Source organism: Oncorhynchus kisutch, linkage group LG14 (genome assembly GCF_002021735.2).
Source record: "Oncorhynchus kisutch isolate 150728-3 linkage group LG14, Okis_V2, whole genome shotgun sequence".
Taxonomy (NCBI): Eukaryota; Metazoa; Chordata; class Actinopteri; order Salmoniformes; family Salmonidae; genus Oncorhynchus; species Oncorhynchus kisutch.
In genome coordinates this window covers 70689493-70703922 of record NC_034187.2, presented here as the reverse complement: position 1 = coordinate 70703922, position 14430 = coordinate 70689493, and the positions used below count along the sequence as shown (strand labels likewise).

At 41.5% G+C, this 14430-nt stretch overlaps 1 protein-coding gene across 2 annotated transcripts in view; it reads left to right on the top strand.

Moving 5' to 3' along the window:
* The window catches only part of LOC109903411 (ribosome biogenesis protein bop1), a 111063-nt gene that overhangs the window by 9594 nt on the left and 87039 nt on the right, over positions 1 to 14430 (top strand). For both annotated transcript variants that reach the window (XM_031788872.1, XM_031788871.1), the window contains exon 2: positions 9017 to 9262. In XM_031788872.1, the coding sequence (XP_031644732.1) occupies positions 9017 to 9262 (246 nt within the window). The remainder of the gene's footprint in view (positions 1 to 9016; positions 9263 to 14430) is intronic.

Genomic DNA, 14430 nt, shown 5'->3' with positions numbered 1-14430 from the left:
GCAGTGACCGTTAACATAATGTTTTCGAATGACATCCCAAGAGGTAAAATATATAGTGAAAACAATAGTGGTCCTAAAACAGAGCCTTGAGGAACACCGAAATTTACAGTTGATTTGTCAGAGGACAAACCATTCACAGAGACCAACTGATATCTTTCCGACAGATAAGATCTAAACCAGGCCAGAACTTGTCCGTGTAGACCAATTTGGGTTTCCAATCTCTCCAAAAGAATGTGGTGATCGATGGTATCAAAAGCAGCACTAAGGTCTTGGAGCACGAGGACAGATGCAAAGCCTCGGTCTGATGCCATTAAAAGGTAATTTACCACCTTCACAAGTGCAGTCTCAGTGCTATGATGGGGTCTAAAACCAGACTGAAGCATTTCGTATACATTGTTTGTCTTCAGGAAGGCAGTGAATTGCTGCGCAACAGCATTTTCTAAGATTTTTGAGAGGAATGGAAGATTCGATATAGGCCGATAGTTTTTTATATTTTCTAGGTCAAGGTTTGGCTTTATTACTGCCACTTTTGGTGAGTTTGGTACACATCCGGTGGATAGAGAGCTGTTTATTATGTTCATAGGAGGGCCAAGCACAGGAAGCAGCTCTTACAGTAGTTTAGTTGGAATAGGGTCCAGTATGCAGCTTGAAGGTTTAGAGGCCATGATTATTTAGATCATTGTGTCAAGAGATATAGTACTAAAACATTTGAGTGTCTCTCTTGATCCTAGGTCCTGGCAGAGATGTGCAGACTCAGGACAACTGAGCTTTGAAGGAATACGCAGATTTAAAGAGGTGTCCGTAATTTGCCTTCTAATAATCATGATATTTTCCTCAAAGAAGTTCATGAATTTATTACTGCTGAAGTGAAAGCTATCCTCTCTTGGGGAATGCTGCTTTTAGTTAGCTTTGCGACAGTATCAAAAAGAAATTTAGGATTGTTCTTATTTTACTTAATTAAGTTGGAAAAATAGGATGATCGAGCAGCAGTAAGGGCTCTTCGATACTGCACGGTACTGTCTTTCCAAGCTAGTCGGAAGACTTCCAGTTTGGTGTGGTGACATTTCCGTTCCAATTTTCTGGAAGCTTGCTTCAGAGCTCGGGTATTTTCTGTATACCAGGGAGCTAGTTTCTTATGACAAATGTTTTTAGTTTTTAGGTGTGCAACTGCATCTAGGGTATTGCGCAAGGTTAAATTGAGTTCCTCAGTTAGGTGGTTAACTGATTTTTGTCCTCTGACATCCTTGGGTAGGCAGAGGGAGTCTGGAAGGACATCAAGGAATCTTTGTGTTGTCTGTGAATTTATAGCACGACTTTTGATGTTCCTTGGTTGGGGTCTGAGCAGATTATTTGTTGCAATTGCAAACGTAATAAAATGGTGGTCCGATAGTCCAGGATTATGAGGAAAAACATTAAGATCCACAACATTTATTCCATGGGACAAAACTAGGTCCAGAGTATGACTGTGACAGTGAGTAGGTCCAGAGACATGTTGGACAAAACCCACTGAGTTGATGATGGCTCCGAAAGCCTTTTGGAGTGGGTCTGTGGACATTTTCATGTGAATATTAAAGTCACCAAAAATTAGAATATTATCTGGTATGACTACAAGGTCCGATAGGAATTCAGTGAACTCAATGAAGAACGCTTTATATAGCCCAGGTGGCCTGTAAACAGTAGCTATAAAAAGTGATTGAGTAGGCTGCATAGATTTCATGACTAGAAGCTCAAAAGAATAAAACGTCATTTTTTGTTTGTAAATTGAAATTTGCTATCGTAAATGCCACACCTCTGCCTTTGCTGGATGCACGGGGGATATGGTCACTAGCCATGTTTCAGTCAGGCCAATCACATCAAGATTATGATCAGTGATTAGTTCATTGACTATAATTGCCTTTGAAGTAAGGGATCTAACATTAATCTCTCTAGGGTATCTGGCCAACATCCAGTGAGGTTGCAGAGCGCCAAATTCAATTACAGAAATGCTCATCATAAAAATTCAGAAAACAAAACATATTTTACGTAGGTTTAAAGATGAACTTCTTGTTAAACCAACCACAGTGTCATATTTATAAAATGCTTTTCGGGGAAAGCATACCTAGCCCAGAACATAGCCTAGTTGACAAATTATTGTAACCAGCCAAGCAGAAGCGTTACAAAACTCAGAAATAGAGAGAAAATTAATCCCTTACCTTTGATCTTCATATGGTGGCAATCAGAAGACATTCATTTACTCAATACATGTTCCTTTTGTTCGATGAAGTTTATATCCAAAAACCTCCGTTTTGTTAGCGAGTTTTCTTCAGTAATCCACAGGCTCAAATTCAGTCAAAACAATCAGACAAAAAAATCCAAATTGTATCTGTAAAGTTCATAGAAACATGTCAAACGATGTTTATATTTGATCCTCAGGTTGTTTTTTTAGCCTAAATGATCTATTACATTTCAACCGGACAGTAACGTCTTCAATATAAACAACAATGTTGTTGGCAGCCTAGAAGATACTGATGATTTTATATATGTGCGAGTGGAATAACTGCTCCTCCTTCTAGAAATGTTTTTTTTCTTCTGAAAATACATACAAAAGTAATGTTTGTTTACAACAAAAAACTCTGTGTCACGTTAGGGTCCATTCGTTCAGACTGGTCTTACTCCCTCATTTATAAGAATACAAGCCTGAAACGATTTCTAAGGACTGTTGACATCTAGTGGAAGGCATAGGAACTGAAAATGGAGTCCTAAGTCAATGGATGCTGTAATGGCATTGAATAGAAAACTACAACAACAACAAAACTACTTCCTGAATGGATTTTTCTCAGGTTTTTGCTTGCTAAATCAGTCCTGTTATACGCACAGACACTATTTTAACAGTTTTGGAAACTATCCAAATCTACCAGTTATATGCATATCATATCTTCTGGGCCCGAGTAGCATGCCGTTTAATTTGGGCATGCTTTTCATCCAAAATTCCGAATGCTACCCTCTACCCTAGAGAGGTTAAGTAGCCCTATTTTGAGATGTGAGGTATCACAATCTCTTTCAGTAATGACGAGAATGGAGGAGGTCTTTATCCTAGTGAGATTGCTAAGGCGAACACCGCCATGTTTAGTTTGGCCCAACCTAGGTCGAGGCACAGACACGGTCTTAATGGGGGTAGCTGAGCTGACTACGCTGACTGTGCTAGTGACTCCACTAAACTGGCAGGCTGGCGAACAGCCTGCTGCCTGGCCTGCACCCTATTTCATTGTGGAGCTAGAGGAGTTAGAGCCCTGTCTATGTTAGTAGCTAAGATGAGAGCACCCCTCCAGCTAGAATGGAGTCCGTCACTCCTCACCAGGCCAGGCTTCGTCCTGTTTGTGGGTGAGTCCCAGAAAGAGGGCCAATTATCTACAAATTCTAACTTTTGGGAGGGGCTGAAAACAGTTTTCAACCAGCGATTGAGTTGTGAGACTCTGCTATAGAGCACATCACTCCCCCTAACTGGGAGGGGGCCAGAGACAATTACTCGATGCCGACACATCTTTCTAGCTGATTTACACGCTGAAGCTATGTTGCGCTTGGTGACCTCCTACTGTTTCATTCTAACATAGTTATCCACGTCGGCACCAACAATCTCTTTACTCTCTACACTCAGCAGTTTTAGCTTTAGCCAGCACCATCTTCAGATTAGCCTTAACGTCGGTAGCCCTGCCCCCTGGTAAACAGTGTATGATCGCTGGATGATTCGTTTTAAGTCTAATACTGCGGGTAATGGAGTCGTCAATGACTAGAGTTTTCAGTTTGTCAGAGCTAATGGTGGGAAGCTTCGGCGTCTCAGACCCCATAACGGGGAGGGGTAGAGACCAGAGAAGGCTCGGCCTCTGACTCCGACTCGTTGCTTAATGGGGAAAACCGGTTGAAAGTTTCTGTCGGCTGAATGAGCGACACCAATTCCTACAGCATTTCCCTCCAGAAACCGTGAGACAGTTGTCCGGCTGCGGGTACCGTGCGAGGGGATTTATACAAACGTTACTGTCTGTACTTACTGGTGGCACAGACGCTGTTTCATCCTTTCCTACACTGAAATTACCCTTGCCTAACGATTGCATCTGAAGCTGGGCTTGCAGCACAGCTATCCTTGCTGTAAGGCGATCGTTCTCCTGTATATTATGAGTACAGCGACTGCAATTAGAAGGCATCGTGTTAATGTTACTACTTAGCTTCGGCTGTTGGAGGTCCTGACGAACCACATCCAGATAAAGCGTCCGGAGTGAAAAAGTTGAATGAAAAAATGTTGAGTGAGGGAAAAAACTCAAATATAAACGGTAATTAAAAAGTAAAAACCGTAAAGTTGTCAGGTAGCAAAGTAAGGTTGGCAACAAAACGCACAGCAACACGTAAACAAGTCTGCAAGTTGTGACCAGAAATGGCGTCACATTTGTGTCGGCTTTACTCATGCCACGGTCTCTGCATACAATATAGCTGATTACACGCACGCACCATTCAATCTAATCGCCCGCACAAACTAACTCACTTTGTTGCTAACATGAGTTCGTCCACCAGCCTGTTCTCATTATCCTCTGCCTCGACCAGGCTAAAACCTATCCAAGCCATAATACTCACCGTATTTGATGAGAAATATCTTCCTCGCCCGGTGACAGGCAGACATCTGGAGGCTACATGTCCAGTGGTGAGAATACGTTGACATGGTGATGTAGAATAAATAAATACAATTTAAAGGGAAAAATTATTTGGTATACCAGCCTTTCCCGGCCTTAGCCATGGTCGCCATATGTAATACATGCTCATACCCAGCTATCACTTTGTATGCCACTATTGTATCAAATACACCGAATTTCTCAGCTCAGGTTTCCCGCCCTCAAACATGCTAATACCAAAGCCCTTTTCAGATAATACATGTAATATAGATTATAATAATAATGATACAATTATCAAATGGTGTAGAGAATAGTGGCGAAATGCAACAATCAAATTCAGATCAACAGCATAGAATTCTGGTACCGCGTGCAAAAGCCTTGCGCTGTAAGGGCCGTTATTAATATTTATAAACTGGGTGGTTCGAGCCCTGGATGCTGATTGGCTGATAGCTGTGGTATATCAGACCTGTTTGCCATGGGTATGACAAAACATATTTTTACTGCTCTAATTATGTTGGTAAACCATTTTATAATAGCAATAAGGCACATCTGGGGTTTGTGACATATGGCCAGGTAAGATGCAATCCAAGAGTGTGCATAGCCTGAAACGCCTAGCCCTGAGAGGGTGGGGAGGAGGATCTGATGGTTCGCGGTGTCGAAGGCAGGGGATAGATCTAGGAGGATGAGAACAGAGGAGAGCGTCAGCTTTGGCTGTGCTGTGAGCCTCTGTGACACAGGAGCAGTCTCTGAGTGACCCGTCTTGAAGCCTGACTGGTTGGGGTCAAGAAGATTGTTCTGAGAGAGCTAACGAGGAGGTTGATCAGAGACCGCACGCTCAAGTGTTTTGGAAAGAATAAGGGATAGGGGTCTATAGTTGTTGACATCCGATGAGTCGAGTGTTGGTTTCTTGAGGAGGGGAGCAACTCTGGCCATTTTGAAGTCAGAGGGGACGTAGCCAGTGATTAGGGATGAGGGAAGTGAGGAATGGGAGAAGGTCTCCAGAGAGGGTCTGGAGGAGGGGATGGGGTCGAGCGGGCAGGTTGTCGGTCGGCCAGACCTCACTAGTCGCAGTATGTCATCTGGAGAGAGAGGTGAGAAGGAGGTCAAGGCATAGGGTAGTTGTGTGAGTAAGGCCAATAGGCTGAGTAAATGAGTAGCGGATGTCATCATCCCGGCCGGCTAGGGAGTGCCTAGCCGGCCGGGAGGTTATGGGATCCATATGCCTAATGGACAAAAATGAATGACCACTTTATTTCCATTGGACAAACTATATACACAAAAGCAAATACCACCGAATTGGGCAACATTGCTATTCGTAGGATGTAGAAAGGGAGGAGAGTTGGGTCAACGAGGCAGAATCAGGAGACAGGGCGGAGAAGGATTTAGCAGAAGGAAGAGATGATAGAAGAGGAGAGAGTAATGGGAGAGAGAAGATTGTGATGGCGTATGACCATCTGGGTTGGTGCTGAGTGTTTGGGGTTGGAAAGGGAGACAGAAAAGGAAACAAAGTACTAATCAGAGACCTGAATTTGGGTTGCAGTGAGATTAGTAGATGAGCAGCCGCTAGTAAAGATTAGGTAAAGCGTATTGCCTGCCTTGTGAGTTGGAAGGAATTGGGGAAAGGGTGAGGAGGGGAAAGAGAGTTGGAAAGATGTCGGGAGGTTGAAGTCGCCAAGTACAAAGAGAGGTGAGCCATTGTCAGGAAATTAGCTTATCAAGGTTTCAAGCTTATTGAGGAACTCTAGAAGGGCACCTGGTGGGCGATAGATGATGACAATGTTAAGATTGAGTGGACAAGTGACAGTGACAGCATGGAATTCAAATGAGGAGATGGACAGGTAAGAGAGGGAGAAAAGAGAAGAATTGTAGGAGAAATGAGTAGACCTGTTCCACCACCGTGACGACCAGATGCTCTCGGACTATGAGAGAACCTAGTCAGATGAAGAAAGAGCAGCTGGAGTAGCAGTGTTCTCCGGTGTGATCCATGTCTCCGTCAGGGCCAAAAAGTGAAGGGACGGAACTGAGATGAACTCCGCGTTCTTGACCGCAGATCCAAACGCTGCCAGAGACCCGGAATTCCATATGGTTGTTGAACAGTGTTGGAAGTCAATCTCTTTTGTTTTTCACGCAGCAAAGACCTTGAAGTCGTCAGCCACTAAGCCTTGGTATAATACTCCAAACCAGAAGGTGGCAGTAGAGTTGTTTTACCAATGAATGTCCGTGTGTGTTGTCTGTGTTGTTTATGGTCTAGTCAATGTTAGCTGTGCTATTGTTGTAGAAATCCATTGTTGATACTAGGTAGTTGGCCACAGCTATATAACTAGGGAGCAAGATTAAAATGTAAATCACTCTACATTATCGCATACAGCCCCTCTACATTTTGAGCTAGCTGGCTAACATTAGCTAAATGGTTAGCATGATTTGCTAGCTAGATAGCTGTTGTGCTAGCTAGGTAAAGTAAAGACACTGCATTGATTCTCTGCAGCCAGCTACAGGCAGCTGCTTCATGAAAACAATTACATCACAATGGATTTATGTTACTAGCTACACTGGCCAGATGGCTAGCTTGGCAAAGGATTTAGTATGACTGCCTTGCTCAGTTGGCAGGCTAGCTAACAAATAAGCTAATGCACATTATCAAACCGAACAAAAAATATCCTTCAAGCACACAATTCCTTAGCTAGATGTAAAACATATAAAGACTTGCTCTAGAAAAGGGGTATTATGCAGCTTTATTGTTTGTTAGAACAATTCTGATTAAAAGGGGGTGAATTAGAACAGGAAAAGTGACTTTTAATTTTTTATTTTTTTTATTTTTTACAATTGTCACTCCTGTCAGCTCCCCCCACGTGGAGGTTTGGGCTCTCTGATTGGCTCAAAGTAAATTTGTCGTCCACTGCCGAGCATTGTGATACTACAAGTAGAAGCGGCAGGTTTGTCAGTACACAGCAGGTACATCTTTTGTTCTAACAAGAGAAGGAACGGCTCCTACTTATCGGCAGTAAGGTTCTCGTGTGTTTCATGCTTTCCAAGAATGTATGATTTTAAAGGGTATATGTGAGCAATAGCTTGTTGTATACTGACATTGTTGGTCATAGGGTAAAATCCCTATGGAAATAATGTATGAGATGGAGGGACGAAAGAAAGTGACACACAAACGCTCCATTTGCTGCACTGCTATTACACATTTTCCAACTCTAGGGACATTGACCTTCCAAATCACGGAGACATCTTCATCCCAAGTAAGCCTGATTTCGAACTCAAATGGCACAGAGAATTCGGGGCGGTCTCTCTATAAAAGTTGCTGGCCTCACACCAATACACTCCGATAACAGCCAGCCAACCCTTGTCAGTGTTGATATCCTATGTCGGGTCCTGTTAAATAACAAAGAAACTGATTTTGTTTCTGCAACCTCCCAGAATCTCAATCCGACATTCCGAAATGTAGACTGCTGTCTTTGCAAATTATTTTCTAACCAGTAGTGTATCAATTATTCTCAGATTCGGGGTGGCCTTTGAATAGTGTTAGCTCAAACAGTGCATATGACCAAAACTTTTGCCCCTGCTCTTTTGATTTCAATGTGATATCGATATGATTAACAAAATAGTGTTGCGTTTACCTTTCAGTGTTGGCAACCGACTTGAAACAAAATGCAACATTCCAAAATGCAGCTGCTGTGTTCTTCTGCAAGTCCTCTAACCAGTGATATACATATTATTCCTAGATTCTGTGTGGTTTTTCAGTAGTGTTAGTTTGAACAGGACGTGAAACCTGACTATTGATTGCAACGTGTTATCGGTATGAGTGATGGATAAACAATTATTGCCACTTGTCAAACCAACAGGGTTTTTGGTGCATATGCAGTTTATAAGGTGAAAAATAATAATACAAGTAATACGATTAGTATTGTGGTACATGAATGTGTTGGTATTACATTTTATGTTTGTTTTCAATTTATCACAAACTGTTTCTGCGTATTGATTATTGATTTGGACACTTGAATACAATATTTGGACATAGGACTATTTATCAAAAGTTGTCAACAGGAAGCAGCGATGGCATTCTTTTCAGCTTATGTTTATTGAATATAAAATTACATTTCCACATTCATTTCTAATAGTATTCTAATTAATCAGGGAAAAACTTCTGAATGAGTCCAAAAATGTGCTGTAATTTGATTTAATTGGATGATATATCAGAAAATGTGAACTGGTTTGTCCTGTCCACTATTGCCAATGACAATGTTTTATTTTAGGTTAGGTAGCTAGCTATCTAGATTCTTTATTCATTCTGTCTCATTTAAGTGCTTACTCATTCATGTTTGCCCATCTATGCAAATCTACATGTCTCTGGTATTTCTTTGTCTCTGCTATTTCAGCTTCCCATATTTGACAAAGACGTCACTGAGAAGGCTGGGGAAGAAGGAGATGAGGACCTCTCAGATAGCGAGGAGAGTGTGTTCTCAGGACTGGAGGACTCTGGGAGTGACATTGATGAAGAAGAGGATGATGGGGACGACGAAGAGGAGGAGGAGGAGGAGGATGATGATGCTGCTGTCATACTAGATGAAAATCTGAAGAATAGCAGTGGTGCTGAAACATCTGCTGAACCAGCTGAGCCTAAGGTGAATATGGGAGTATTTATTTTACACAAATGATATTGTAGGGTCCTGAGTTTTTCCTGACCACGTGACCTTGCCCGGAGAAACACTAAGCTCTAGTTAAAGGTAGTTTATTGAGTGCAAATGTTTTGACCCAAAGGTCTTGACCTTGTCAGACCTTGGACTCTATAAAAAGGAGTAGTCAGCAGTGTGGGAATCTATTTTATTTTGTGACTACTTTTTGTACCTTGGCAGCACCTGACTCAACAAGATCACACATTTCTTCGTGTTCTTGCAAAATGCATCTATACATTCTTCATCATAGCAGTAAATGGCTATTATATTAAGTCATTGCAGTGTTGTTGGATAGGTGAAGTGTGTTGTGCGATTACTAGATGGGTAGAATCAGAAAGCTGGCTTGCAAATTGAGTGTTTTCTCTGAGTGCTCAGAGCATTCTGGACATTTTGGCCGAAGTAGGGGATTTCTGAGTGTTCTGATTTCTCAAAGGTAAGGAAGAAGCACAACTTTAATGCGCTAAACTATGCTACTTTCTTAAATGAATGGTAACTTTCTGTTACTTTAGTTGTCATGTTATCAAGGAATGATAAAGCAACTGACAGTCATTTCCCAATAGGTGTACGTATATTTCTTTGTCAAACAGCGTGTTTCTGATAAATCCATGTGGACATCAAATGCTACAAATACATTCAGGTAATTTTGACCCACAGTCAAAAGCACCCTTGGATTTCTACGGAAACATACAGTTGAAGTCGGAAGTTTACATACACCTTAGCCAAATATATTTAAACTCAGTTTTCACAATTCCTGACATTTAATCCTAGTAAAATTCCCTGTCTTAGGTCAGTTAGGATCACTACTTTATTTTAAGAATGTGAAATGTCAGAATAATAGTTGAGTGATTTATTTCAGCTTTTATTTCTTTCATCACATTCCCAATGGGACAGAAGTTTACATGCACTCAATTAGTACTTGGTAGCATTGTCTTTAAATAGTTTAACTTGGGTCAAACGTTTTGGGTAGCCTTCCAAAAGCTTCCCACAATAAGTTGGGTGAATTTTGGCCCATTCCTCCTGACAGAGCTGGTGTAACTGAGTCAGGTTTGTAGGCCTCCTTGCTCGCACATGCTTTTACAGTTCTGCCTACAAATACTCTATAGGATTGAGGTCAGGGCTTTGTGATGGCCACTCCAAAAACTTTTTTTTATGGTGGTTTTGGAGCAGTGGCTTCTTCCTTGCTGAGTGGCCTTTCAGGTTATGTCGATATTGGACTCGTTTTACTGTGGACATAGATACTTTTGTATCTGTTTCCTCCAGCATCTTCACAATGTCCTTTTGCTGTTCTGGGATTGATTTGCACTTTTTGCAGCAATGTATGTTCATTTTGTCATGACGATGGCCTGGGGGTAGGATTATGACAGTCATAAATACCTCTTCCCCCCTTTCCCCTCTCTCTACCCTACTGATGTTACATTTGCAAAACCCTTGGGTAACATAGAATTTCTGGGAACATCAGAAGGTGGGGGGAAATGAACTATATTCTGGTAATCAGACCAATTGAACATATGGTACTTAATGAATATGATGTCAGTTCGGTTGTCATCTGAGACATTCTCATCAATGATAAGATGACAAACTCTACAGTGGAAAGTCTACACATCAGAGTTACCGGATTCACATGGAATTGTTGTTCAATTTAAATGTTTGAATATGAAATGTGATTTTAGCTTCTAAAATGTGAGATTTGGGTTTTCATAAGATAGGGCTCTGTTCAATCAGTGGCCTGCCCCTGTGAAGGGACATGGGCTATAAAACTTTTCAAACACGCCCTCCTCTCCCTTCCTATATAAGCCCTTGACGACAATATAACCTCCTGTTCCGAGGACGTGAGGACGACGGTCCGATGTCTGAATGGTTCAGATAATAACTACAGAACGAAGCCAACATCAGCGTGAGCTTTGGTTGCGAATGGTATGAACTTTGAACTCTTATTCACTACAGAAGGGATTCCTCCTAGCCTTTGAGTTAGCAACAGCCGCTGCAAACGAGGGTTAGGAAAGAACAGACAGAGTATCCCGTTTACCACACAACGACATTACTACAACGTATTCAATTGACAACCAGAGACATTCGTCAAAGGATTCAGTTGGGCAACACGGCCTTCCATCTACCACCAACCCACCAAAGCGCAGCTCTGGATTTTCCTTTTCCAAATGGGCTGTAATTTAGAATGCACAAGATACTGTATTTACGATAGCACAGCTTCGCCCTTTGTTCCTCAGTCTTCCCGCTCTTTCACTTTCACCCAGCCCCTTTTCTTTTGTGTAACAAGCTGTCATATCTGTTCCGCCCGCTAGGGATGTTTTCCTTTATGACGTAATTTGAAATCAAGTTATGATTTAATTATGTGTGTGTGTAATTCTGTGTGATTAGTTAGGCATTTAGTAAATAAATAATGAAACCCAATATTGTATTGCTGATTCAACTTGTTAGCCAGGGTTCGTGCAGATAAATAAGAATTTACAACTTTCAGATGAGACTGAATTAAGATGATGATTAATATTGACTGCTATTGATGTAAAATATTACTAGGTCTTTAAGAGTTTATTCGGAGGATAACAGCTCTCTATAAATATTATTTTGTGGTGCCCGACTCTCGTTAATTTCATTTACATGATTAGCTCAATCGGGTAATATTAATTACGGACAAATTATTTTATAGAATAGCATGTCATATCACTTAATCCGGCATAGCCAAAGACACAACAATCTCTAGAAGACAGAACTCGTCTCCTTCCTGAGCGATATGACCGCTTTGGAAATTGCTCCCAAGGATGAACCAGACTTGTGGAGGTCTACATTTATTTATAGGTCTTGGCTGATTTCTTTTGATTTTCCCATGTTGTCAAGTGAAGGTAGGCCTTGAAATACATCCATAGGTACACCTCCAATTGACTCAAATTATGTCAATTAGCCTATCAGAAGCTTCTAAAGCCATGACATCGTTTTCTGGAATTTTCCAAGCTGTTTAAAGGCACAGTCAACTTAGTGTATGTAAACTTCTGACCCACTGGAATTGTGATACAGTGAATTATAAGTGAAATAATCTGTTTGTAAACAATTGTTGGAAAAATGACTTGTGTCATGCACAAAGAAGATGTCCTAACCGACTTGCCAAAACTATAGTTTGTTAACAAGAAATTTGTGGAGTGGTTGAAAAACAAGTTTTAATGACTCCAACCTAAGTGTATGTAAACTTCCGACTTCAACTGTATTATCCAGTGAAAGGCACCCTCATGGGAGGGAACATGCGTTAATTACTTTTGAGCTAAACTGGCATCCTTGAACTGTTATTTTCCATGTAAAATTATATGAAAAAGTTACTTTAGAATCCCTTAAATGTTTCTGTTATATATAAATCGAACATTGTACCTGGGGGATGGGCAAGCCGTCTCTTAAAGTTTCAAAATTGACCATTATCTTCAATTCCTCTGTTGAAGGTAAATTGGTGTTTTATTTTCAGGTGAAAATGTCAACCACATCAAGACTCACAGGAATTGGGCTTGCGGAGGTTTTGAGACTTCTGGCCTGCTCCCGACAATGAAGACAATTCAGGGAGTGACTTGATGATCATATTTCAGACTTCTGAGCAAAAGGGCACTGAAGATGTACCCTTTCATGCTCTCTCTGTTACCTCAGCACCTCACAAGTCTTAATTAACGAGGCAATACAAAGGCAACAGAGAAATGTCTGACAAGTCTTAATCAACGAGGCATTACAAAGGCAGCAGAGATATGTCTTGACAAGTCTTAATCAACGAGGCATTACAAAGGCAGCAGAGAAATGTCTGACGAGTCTTAATCAACGAGGCATTACAAAGGCAGCAGAGAAATGTCTGACAAGTCTTAATCAACTAGGATTTACAAAGGCAGCAGAGAAATGTCTGAAAAGTCTTAATCAACTAGGCATTACAAAGGCAGCAGAGAAATGTCTGAAAAGTCTTAATCAACTAGGCATTACAAAGGCAGCAGAGAAATGTCTGACAAGTCTTAATCAACTAGGCATTACAAAGGCAACAGAGAAATGTCTGACAAGTCTTAATCAACTAGGCATTACAAAGGCAGCAGAGTGCAAAGCATTTAAATAATTGTTTCATTTATTTCTGTTCTCAGAGACGATTGACACGATTGTGCTTGAAACTAACTAAGAAGTTAAGCCACGAATTGGTGTATGGAATAAGAGACATCCCAAACATCTATATGATGAATTGGAGGAGGTGGATGCCATAGCACAAGCAACCACAAGCAGTCATTGGTCTTTTGATCGCATCATGATTGTATGGAAATGAGTCTCAAACTGCAATCTGGTCAGAAGCTGATGGCAGACCTGTGTTCACTGCAACTATGTCCAGAAAAAGATTCCAATACATTATGAAATACATGAGGTTTGATGACATAGCATTGAGTCTTGAACGAATAAGTGGGATAAATATCACCACAGATAACTTCTTTACATCTGTACCATTAGCTGAAAAGCTTCTCTAAGATGGACTAACATACTTCGGCATTGTTAGATCGATTATACCACACATTCCAGAGGTGAAGGCTCACTATGGCAGACAGATATACAGTTCACTGTTTGGCTTCCGTGGGCTGCTTACCTTGGTGTCCTACATACCATCACCAGGCTTGGCTGTACTAGAGCTGTCCACCAAGCACCATGATACCAAGGTTGAGGGCAAGCATCAGAAACCAGAGATCGTACAACACTACAACGCCACCAAGAGTGACGTTGCCAATCTCGATAAGCTTGCCACGATGTACACGTCGAGAAGGAAGACCAGCAGGTGGCCGATGGTCCTTCTCTTCAACCTGATAGATGTTGTTGCTGCTTTCGCCGCGTTCATCATCTGGATGGGGAACTTCCCCAGCTGGAAGTCTTCCGAAGGCAGTGGCCGACACCAAACATTCCTAAGAGAGCTGGGCCATGCCCTAGTCATGCAAAACAACATCAAGAGGAGAGCTCAAACGCCAACACTCAACACCAATCACAGCTGCCAGGCTAACCATGGGCCTAAAGCCCTGCTGCTGGTTCTGTGGGGGGGTCACTTTCCATTGTTTTGGCGGTCCCGTGCTCTTTTGCTGCAATACCCATTAAATGTAAAAGATGTTGCC